The 10,880-nt window shown below is 39.5% G+C and overlaps 2 protein-coding genes across 11 annotated transcripts in view; both read right to left on the bottom strand.

The window, feature by feature from the left end:
* Nucleotides 1-1,482, bottom strand: part of MND1 (meiotic nuclear divisions 1) — a 44,118-nt gene extending 42,636 nt beyond the window's left edge. The window contains exon 1 of one of the 2 annotated variants that reach the window (XM_026847838.1): nt 1,044-1,482. The gene's annotated coding sequence lies outside the window, so the exon portion shown is untranslated. Of the gene's footprint in view, nt 1-423; nt 474-1,043 lie in introns of those variants that run through there. The other variant, XM_026847841.1, reaches the window with a different exon arrangement.
* Nucleotides 1,483-5,009: 3,527 nt separating this feature from the next.
* TRIM2 (tripartite motif containing 2) overlaps nt 5,010-10,880 on the bottom strand; it is a 90,983-nt gene continuing 85,112 nt past the window's right edge. For all 9 annotated transcript variants that reach the window (XM_026847547.1, XM_026847543.1, XM_026847550.1 and 6 more), the window contains 2 exons: nt 10,467-10,607; nt 5,010-9,443 (listed from right to left, as the gene is read on the bottom strand). In XM_026847547.1, coding sequence (XP_026703348.1) covers nt 9,291-9,443; nt 10,467-10,607 — 294 coding nt within the window. In that variant the 3' untranslated portion in view covers nt 5,010-9,290. The remainder of the gene's footprint in view (nt 9,444-10,466; nt 10,608-10,880) is intronic.

Here is a 10,880-nt window from a genome sequence, read left to right as displayed (position 1 = left end):
GGCCGTGGCGGGGCTGCGGCCTCCCAGCAGCGCGGAAGCACACGCGGCCCGGTTGCGAATTGGGGGGAAGGAAAAATGCGTAATGTGATGTTCTGGTTCTTGTACTGTGTGCACTCAGCCAAGGAGTAGATCTCTGCGTTTTTATAAAGCAGTCTTGCCGTACCAGAAAGCAAGTTGTCACTTTTTTTCTCATTTCATGTATTATAATCCTGTTTGGGTTTTTGTGCTTTGGAGTGGGTTTTTTGGGTTTTTTTGGGTTGGGTTTTTTTTGTGTGTTTTGTTTTGTTTTTTTAAAAAAACCCACTTCACATAAACACTCATAGACAGGTGAAGCCAGGAAGAAAACCAGCTTTTGTCACCAACTACCTATGAGTTAGATGTGGTGCAAGTCACAGAGAATGTGTTAAGATGTAGGAACCATACTTCAGTTTTGCATTTGGCATTTCCCAGGCTTTACTGCAAAATGCTCTCAAGTTCTCACTCTGTCATCATGCATTTCTCGGTACCTAGCCATTTCATGTTTTGTGTAGCAAGTGCCATTTTCTTGTCAGGTGTCATTGCCATATCCAATATATATTTGTTGTATTATTGAAATCAGTAAAAAATAACAAAAAGTTTTTAAAAATATTTAAAATCCTGCCACCACTGGCTGTAATCATCAGGGAAAAAATACTTGTTGCTGAATCTCTGTCTACAGCTGTGGGTTTGAAAATGTGTGGGATACATGCTTTGTGCCTCCAGGTAGCTACACCTCCAAGATGAGACACACCAGGCCTCTGTGCACTGCCTATTCTTTTTTTCTCCAAGACCCAGCAGCAAAGGTAAAACACAAACACATTAATGGTGCTCTGAAATGATGCGTATTGTACAACTAGTCCATTATAGGAGCAACAAGATGTGAAGAATAAAACCCTCTCTGCCCATGGAAGCAAAGGACCTGGGCACATCTGGTGTTGCTTGAAACAGTTGTTCGTTGCGATGACTGTTCCAGTAACTTTAATTACTTACAGTTTGTTTTAATTATTATGTGTGCTGTAAATTACCTTCCTTCAGCTACAGCAGTTCTGGAACATTGCTTTGTGGTTTAACGGCAGTGGGTCCGTATCTGCCATACTAGTTCTAAAATTTAAATTCAAGCAAATGGAAACACGCAAGCTGAAATGTTCAGGCGGTTCGGTGCCCATGAAGATTTTCCACGGCCTTTGCAGGGTGCTCCCTTTCCTGAAACCCAAGGTTCTTTTCCACGCAGACCTAGCTGTGATCCTGTACCTTGTTGTGCACACTGGTGTATTACTGAAAATGAAATGCAAGTTAGAACGGACATTATTAATATGAAGCTTAATATTCATACAAAACACAGAACTTCTTGTTCTTTCACACTTCCTTGTGCATCACATTTTCAACTTGCTAATGCGATGAAATCTGTTGGGCCGCCTCCTTATCTGTTGTGAGGGCTCATGTTCTATCCCCCTGCTTTTCCCTTCCTCTGGCCAGCCCTCAAAGCGAGTTTGTCCCCACGCTCACCGTGACAGCTGTTTTCCTCCTGTCACCGTGACCTCCTCTCCCCCAGTACGTGGGCCTCTTCCTGCTCCTTCACAACCTGAAATAAAACCAAGCTCTGCTCCATTTTCTTACCACTGCCAAGCAAATGTTGCTACAATATTTGCAAGCACCTGTTGTGGCATGGGTTTTCTCCAAGCAACATGTGTGACCAGCAGAGTGGGTGTCAGAGCTAGCAGAACATGCCACTGGGAGAAGAGGAAGAGGAAAGGGAGGAAGGGTTTTCAGAGGGACGCTCACTCTGAAGCAGGCTTGGGGCATGTACCTTGGGGCTTCTGTTCAGCATGCTCATGAGGTGCTAATGCTCCCGTCTCCTTGTCACACCTGAAAGTAGACTGTCAGCAAAAACCCAGGTCTCAGCCCCGGATGGAACCAACATGTCTAGAGCACACACTTGGAGCTACAGCTGGAAGGCATTCCTGGTTTCAGCAGCTGAACATGAGCACAGCAACCAATCCAGCCCGGCGCATCTGCCTCCAAAACATTTGGTCACACTCTCAGGTGATGGTGGGGTGAGAAGCTCAGCAGGTTTTCTCTGCCCATGTCCCCTGGAGATAGCCAGGCTCAGCTGCCCCAAGTGCACTGGCAGCCCTGAAGCCCTTTCATGGCCAAATTTACTCTGTAGTAAGAGATTCCTTAACACCTCCCAAATTTTGCAGTGCCCGATCAAAACTAACTAGTGTGAAAGACCATCAGGTGGAAGAGGTGCCAAACAGAGGGAGAATATGCAGGACTATCTTATGCTTTGTCATGTGAGGGTAGTTTGCCATTACTGGATAAAGTGGAATGAACAATGCCTAAAATACCTAAAGGTCTGACATTTTTAATGGGCTTCAGAATGTCTAAATGTGATATTTCACAAAGCTGCTATTCATATATTATTAATATAAAGACAATGGATGGAAATACTATGGAAAGAGACTCATAACTGTGCCTTTCTGTTAGAAGTTTTCATTCTAGATGAATGCACATTCTAAATGTTCTAATTTCTCTGATTTTCTTAAGGTTTAGCAGTTTAGGCTGAAATGTTCTATGTTAGGTGTCTGAGATTTTTAAGTACCAGTCAAAACCGTTTTTTACCATTCCTGAGGTAGAGAAAACACATTGCTTTGTCAGTGTTAAAATATGCTTAGACAAGATTAAATTTGTACCCTTCTTCATTTTGCTCCTACAAATCTGTAATTGAATTACATTCAGTTTTTGTTTTGAAAGGACATTAAACTGGCAACGGCAGGCAGGAAGATTAGGAAGCAGGAGGATGAAAATTGTCCTACTTTAGTTTTGTTCCTTTTGTACATACACACCGTAGTGCAGTCTTTAATTCCATGAACTATTTTTTCACCAAAAGGGAAGAATTCAAGTTGAATAGCAGAACAATTTCCAAAAAGTAATAGCAAACCTTCTGGGTCCTGCATCTACCTCCCAGAACAGATGTATGACCAACAGCAAAAAGATGCTTCAGTAGAGCTTGAGGATGGAGGAAAAGGAGAGCTCTAGGAGAAGCTCACCCATGGGAGGAAATACCAACTCCTCTGAGGTCCAAACAGTCTGTGGTGGGATGTGGCCGGGTTATCAGGAAGCAGTGTGATCTGTGAGTAATGCACTGAGGCCAGTCTCTGCAGCATTTTCTGCCTCGTTTCAGCCTTGGATGAGTGTTTGGATTGTAAGCTGATGTTGTCCCTACAGACATCTAACCCAGTGAGAAATGCTAGCTGGTCCTCCTCCAAAACTGACTGCTTTCACAGCTTTGCTAGCAAAGCTGCTGAAGTAAGCACTTACCAAGTCATTGAGGTGAGTTAGCTTAAATACTATTTTTTTGATAACTAGGTATTTCAGTAAAAGAAGCAGCTCAGCCAATAGATCTGAGGGTCAGCAGCCTTCAAATGGAGGTAGCAAAGAGCAGCAAGTGGCGGTTATCTCTCCCACCAGCACAGCTGGGGCCTGAGGAGAACATCTGTCCACAGAAATTACATTGACTGTTCTTGTTCACCAAGACAGCTTTGTCTGATGCAAATTAGGGAGCATTCACGTGAACTGTCAGCAAAACTGTGGGGAGGGTTAACTGCAGAGCAAGCACAGGTGGATGTGAGAGAAATTCAGCCTAAGGAAAAATGAAACGCTTTTGAACGTTGAATGATATATGAGTTGTCAACACTCTAAAGAGAGATATCCTGGTTACATCAAAATGGGCACCCAAAATGCAAGCACCCTTCACTGTTTTGGTCTTACTCTCCCTGACATTGTTTCTCATTGGTGAGACTGGGCTCTGCATCCTGGTTTACAGAACTTCTAAAAGATCCTGCTGCGGCATTTGAGTCAATATTCAAATGACTACCACGGGAAAGTCAAAGAGGAAGTTGGCCATTTACTGCAGAGTTTTCCTGGTAAAGGGCAGCATTCCTCGGGCTCAACGTTCAGCCTGCCAGTCTGATTTTGCTCAATGGGGGGTGCCTCTGCTGTAATAATCCAGGGGACAGAAAAAATTTCTAGCCCATCAATGAGAAAAGACTGGGAACGCAACAGAGGTCTCTCAGCCTGTCTTTTTGTGGTTTCCAGGATATCCTGTGCCATTTCCTCCATTCTTCATGGTGTTTCTTGCATGGGAAGGAACAGGTGCTACACAACTCTGAATGTCAAACCAACACTGCTCTGCTTCAAGCTGTGGGGTTTTTTTAGCTGGCAGACAAATAAAGTCTTTTTAGTCCTTTAGAGGGTTTGGGGGAAAGATCCATGAAAAAAGGTGGCTGCTCTGTATTTCAGCTGTCTCGCTTCTGAGTGTCCTGACACCAGGCAAACACACATCACCAGTCTGACCTTTCTAGGCCCCTCCAGTGAGATTGTTTCCAAGTCAAATGATTCATCTGAAGATTCTCTCTTACTTCATGAGTGAGTTCCCAATCACACTGAGTTCTCAAAGGATTCAGGTTTGTAGAGTTCACCAGTGACCAAGAAGACATATTTACTATCTAAAAAAAAAAATTAACATGAGCTGAAAATTGTTCTTATAGGAAAGGAGTCAGACTGAACTCCTAAGGCAAATTTTCTGTTCTACAATAAATTAAATTTGGCTTTCTGCAGCAGACCCTTGAAGAGCTGTAGCATAGCGTAGCTGAAAGGTACTGTGTACTTCCATTATACAAATGGAAAAGCTTACTAATCTTACTGCCACCAATGAAAATGTTCATTCTGATGACTGAACTGAAGGAGGAAGGGACAAGACAAGGAAGCTCCAATTCCCCACCTTCTTCCCAAGAAAGACCCAAATGTCTCTTTCCTCTGTGTCTATGTAAAAGCTAAACACCCTTGAAACAATCCCAGTTTTCTTGGCCTGTGACCTGTGGCATCAGGGTTTCCTTTTGGAAAAAAATACTCATCTTCCTGCATTATGGGGCTATTTTTATGAACAGTGAGTATGAGACATATGAAAAATAAATCTTTGACCATGAAAATAACAGAGGAAACAAGCTTTATTTTTATTATTTGAAATTTTTGTGCGTGGTAAAGGTACACATTTGACTCTGGTTTTCCTACATTTCCAAGACAGTAAATTTTTTTTTAATCATCGGCTAAAGCATCAATAATACCGTGGCACACAGGAAGCTAAAACTACACACACACACACACACACACACACACACACACACACACAAACACTTCGATGCGCATCTTTCATCCTTGACCTTAAGGAGACAAAAGTTTGTATTTAGCTTCACAGGGATTTAAAAAAACAAAACAACAACAAAAAAATGAAGTGAGAAGAATATTTCATTATGGGTGTCAAGAGAGTGCAAGGCTTACATGTTCACAAAATATATGAGATCGACCTACAAAGATGGAATGTAGAAAAACTTTTTTAAAAAATCAAGAAAAAAGACAGACTGACTCCTAGAACTGGAAAGCTGCAGTGTATCAACTGGTAGAGATGTCTAACAGGGGGTACTGCCATACACTATGCAGCTTAGGGAACATTCCCATGTCATAAAGCCAAAGCAAAAGTGTCAGGGTTAAGGCCGTGTTGCTCACAAACATCAACTGAAGTGCTGTACATTCATCAGAAATAACACAACCCGTTAGGAATCTTTCTACTCCATAGCACAAATAACCTTTCACACACTCTCCACAAACAGGCCAAAACAATCACTGCTCACAATTCTTGAAGAAATTTTTCAATAATTGGGCACTTTTAGTTCTCATTATGGCAACACTAGATCCTTAGTTATAAAAAATATTGACATAAAATCGAAAGCCCTCTAGCTTTTACAGAACAAAAGAGCATTTACTAATAAATAACTCTCCATCCACATTAGGCAAATGATTGCCTAAACCATTTAAATTTTCTTTTTCAGCTACATTGCTGCTGGTTTAGCCTATGTAAAAATCCCCTACTGTTTATATTAGATTTATCTGAACAGATCCTTTTATTCTATTCACAAAACAATGAAAATACAGTTGGCTAGTTTGTCCTAAAATGCTTCAAATTACACAAGACCTGATAACCTTGAGATTACTTTTGAGTTGAAGATTAGTTAAATGAAGCACATACTTTCACCATTCATGCTGTGCTGCTAGTCAATTAGCATTCCAGGGAAGTCAAGGGAACATTTGGTTATACCTGAAATCTGGCAGCAGAATGCCTATAAAGCCTTTAATAAATGCTAACAACTCAGCAAATCAGGTAGTGCAATTTTGACATTCACTTAATTGGATGAGAAAAGAATCTGCCAGCTTTTTAGAGCAGAATTTCTGCTTTGGTTGCTGTTTGTAAGGTTTGTAAGCCAAGCATTTTAGCTAAATTGGCTTCAGAAGCACACCGTAAAAGCACTGTGTTTCTCAGTTTCCCTGTGCCAGGCAGATGAAGTCAGACGTTGGAAGGGAATGCCCTGTGCCACTGAATTTGAAACTGTTGCTGGCAGCATTTGCTATCAGAAGGAACTCCAAATTAGTGATGTTTTTCACGTGCACTAAGTGCTGCTCTGGTGATAATGTCTGAAAACTCAATAATGTCTGAAACCTCAATAATGTCTGAAAACTCAAAAGACTATTCAATCTCAAACCCAAATCCACATCACCCCTAGTAGTTGTTAGCTGGGTTGTAAGGGGGTTGTGTACAGAATTCCATATTTCATCAGGATGCACTGGGTTGACATAGGTTATATAAAATCCTGGTAAATACTGAGTCAAAGGGACTGAAAATCTTTTGAAGAAAAGTGTATACATAGACTAGTACTGTCTTAAGTATATGTTTTGATATAAACGTTAGGGTCTGATTTCTGTGCTTCTCAGAGTTCCTGGTAACAGAGGATTTGGCAATGCTTCCTGCATGGAAACCATGCAAATTTAGTAAAATGTTATTATAAAAATCCAAATTTGGAACTATACTTGATTAATATTATCCGTAACTGACAGCAACAGCACATTTCTCATTTTCTCATTGTTTTTATCTCAAAGAACATGTGCAACCTCTTCTCTTTGTTAATAAATACAGGTAAAATGCTATGTACCTTTTTTCACTGATAAATTTGCCATTTAAAGGAATTCCAATGTCAGAAATTGTTTGTTTGCCAGAAGGTTGCTTATAAGGACACTTACAAGGAAATTACTTGATCATCAGAAAATCTGACATACAACTTTGTTAAATTTTGATAGGACAGTTTATTGTGTAATGACTGGGATACCATCTTCAGAATTTTAGGACAAACTCAGTTCAAGCAGAGGATATTTTGTTCTCTTGGTAATAACACATTTAAGTTTTAACATTTCAAAAACATTACCACCAATTGCTTAGCTGCATTATATATAACCTTAAGCCTTATACACAAAATACTTATTCCAGTGAAATAAGGAAACTTATCTTTGCTTCAGAATTTGTAAATTGGCTCTATGTGCAAAAAATAAACAAGGGAAAGAAGAGGAAATATCTTTAAGAAACAGTAATTAAAAAATAGACAAACTCCACATTTAAGAACCTTGGGGTCTGCTTTTTTACAAGTCAAATGCATCTTTATGAAAAAAAATTAGTTTTTCTCAAATTCATTGAAACAACAATCTTATTTCAATAAGACAAAAACATAACGAGTAATTTAACAAAGATTTCTTTCCATTTTGCAAACATGCTTAAAATACTCCCTTGTTCCTGACCCAATGCCCTTTTGTTTCAAGGCCCTAAAAATGAGAAAAGAAAGACAGTACTTCCCAGGCTTTTGTAGGCATTGGCAGCAACCTCATCAGCTCCTCAAAACGAGGTTTAAGAATGAGCACCACTCTATCCATATTAGGCTACGGTAGCAATTCATTCTTTGACCGTTGGATTTAGAATTAAGAATAAAGCCAATGCTACTTTAAAAAGGACAAGTTCACACTTAAAAAATCCCAACATTAATAACAGAACCCAGTCATATGATTGTAAGCATTTCCAATTAAATTAATACTTCAACAAATAGCACAGAAGATCCAGCAGGAAGAAGAAGGGACATTTTTTCAGAGTACTGCCATTGACAGATGGCATACATACGTTCCAGTTTGCTGAAATAACCCACATTTAGATTTCTTAATTTTCATGTCAGTCATACATACATACATACAAACAAATCGGAACAAATCTCACAGTCCTTATTTTGTCCTATAACAAAATTCCCTTTGATGAAGGACTTCAGGAATTGGTTCAAATTCATTCTTATTTGTAATGTATTTTTTCTCATGTAAAAACAAATAGCTTTGGTAACCCTTGGCTTTCCTATACAACCTCTGTTTACCACAGTTCCTTTGGCTGTATAATGCAGGTCCTCCATAGGGGTACCTCTCTGGCTTTCTGTCCTGTGTGATGCTGCATTTTATTTTATTGGTTAATACAATGAGTTGCCTTAAGGAAACATGGCAATGAACACATATGAAAGAGTGGCACACATGAGATTGAGTTGACATTGTAATAATCTGGATCCTAATGAACTAGTTTGGTGTCAAAAGGTCTGTTGTTACACTGAAATTCAGCTCTCACTAATGTATCACTATGATTTTTTCCAGAGCTTTGGAAATGTCAGGTCTCTGCAAAGTCCTTCCAGCACATTGAGCAAGAGGAAGAGAGAAAAACAAGCACATGAAACAATCCTTCATTAATCCCACATGAGTAGGGAATGCTCATTGATTCTCATAGTGCTAAACGTTGAGCTGTGTTAGGTCTGACGGTTAGAGCTAGATGGATTTTGTGAGATTTAACCTTATACTAAAAGGACCTACTTGTTACAGATAGTAAGACCGAAGAATGTTAGAAGTGAAATACCTACCATGATAATGAGATCTAGGAGATTCCCAGAATAACCTCTGGGTTAAATAATGCTTAACAATGATACTTCTTCAAATTTGGAAGCTCTGAGCGAGAGCTACCCTTTGTAGTCTTCAAAAAGCTTTTGGGACTCTCCCCAATTTTTTCTTATTTTTGCCTAATTAGTTAATTCCAGTTCCTTAAGTTGCAGTTTGTGTTTAATATCACATTGTCTTTATGAATTCAGTTAAAGAGGATTTGTGCATTAACCCTTACAACAAAAAGTTCAGTGAGAAACGCAAGAGGTGCAGGTCCTACGTAAACAAGGTAAGATTGGAAATTAACACGAGAAGTCCATAAGAGACTCCTTCATTATTAAAATGAACTCAAAGTAGGAGATATAGCCTGCATTGGATCTCTAGGACCAGTCTTTTCTTAAGGGTGGACAATTATTCAGCTCCAGAGCTCATTGCTATTGTAAGTATCGATAGACCTTGAAGCAGTGATTTCCAGAGTCTGCAACTACAACATGGCCATCTGAAGTAAGGGCCAGACCTTGGGGACCATAAAGTGGGTCAGCAGAGGTGTTAATGTAGGATAAAAATGATCCACTTCCATCGAAAACCTTTGAGGGTGAGAAAGCACAGAATAAATGTTACAAATAAAAAAGAAAAATAGCAGACACAAGTCTGCTCTTAATTATACCATTCTATTTCTCATTTCTGAAATGGTTGACATACACTAGAATAAACAAGGGCACAATCTGATCTGTTATTCTCATAATATACAAGTTTATATACAAATGTATTTTCTTATTAAAAAGAACTAACTAAAGTTTCCAGGTACTTTGGCAAGAATTAAACACGCAACAAAATAATAAAAGGAGCACCTCAGCTGTTCCTTGTTCTAAAAATAGTCCACTACAATAAATGAAACTCAGTCAGGAACTCAACCAACACCTTGTTTTCCTAACAAATATTAGTGTTGTGGCTAGCATGACTCTTAGGTTCCCACACAGAGAAAACCAGGAATTTGTTTACACTGGTGACAGTGCTTCCTGAGAACAACTCATAAGCATCTCCCTCAATTTATATTCAGTGAAAATAATACATACACTTAGTTATTGATTATATATTCTTTGGCAAATAAGAAGGCTTTGTGATTAGCACTTGAAAGATAAAGAGTGCGACTCTCATAACATAAAAGCAGAATATTTTCTCAACATTTAAAAAAGATGATAAAAATCTGCTGCACTTGCCTCAGGCTCTATACAGATCATTTGCTTTTTCATATTTTCCACCATGTCTCCAATCTTCTGTTATGGTGATTATAAACTACTATCATCTCACCAATTCTTACAAGTCTCCTGAGTCATCAAATAGCTTTTGGGGTACTACTTGGAGACAAAAGCCTCGGTCACAGTAACCATCAGAGTTGCTAGCAGTCACACTGGGAAGTCTATGATCTGACACCACTGGTTCTAAAAGTGGACAGACCGGCAGTGAGGCATATAAAAGCCTGTGTTAGAAACCACATCCCTTCTAATGCTCCTATGCTGTTTCTTGGGAAGTCAGAAGACTTCAGTGGCCAGAGTTATCAATCCTTCAGTTTTGCTAATTAAGCACCTTTGAAACACAGAAATTTCTACCTGTATTCGGCTGTTTCCCCAATCTGCTACGATAATATTTCCATTAGAATCTACAGCTACTCCAGTTGGTGCATTAAATTGTCCATTTCCTTCTCCATTTGATCCAAACTTCAGTATGAATTCTCCCTCCTGATTAAATACCTGTATGGGTTAAAACGAAAACCTGAATATGGCATTGTATCAAATATTAGTAATCTACTAGTACCAGTTCACCTGTTAACAAAACTAGGAATTGAAGAGTTCCTAGGAACACCACCCCCAACACACACACACACACACACACACACACACACATACACTGACTCTGAAGATGGGAGAAAAGGTGCCTATCTCCCCTCCAGCTCTATTACACCATACAGTATTTCCCTTCTCACTTAAGATCTGATTCAGCACAGACACAGAGGTGGAGGGCCC

Source organism: Athene cunicularia (assembly GCF_003259725.1).
Source record: "Athene cunicularia isolate RWA chromosome 4 unlocalized genomic scaffold, athCun1 chr4_part2, whole genome shotgun sequence".
In the NCBI taxonomy this organism is placed as follows: Eukaryota; Metazoa; Chordata; class Aves; order Strigiformes; family Strigidae; genus Athene; species Athene cunicularia.
The sequence above is the reverse complement of the archived record's forward strand: the minus strand, read 5'-3'. Positions and strand labels throughout refer to the sequence as shown.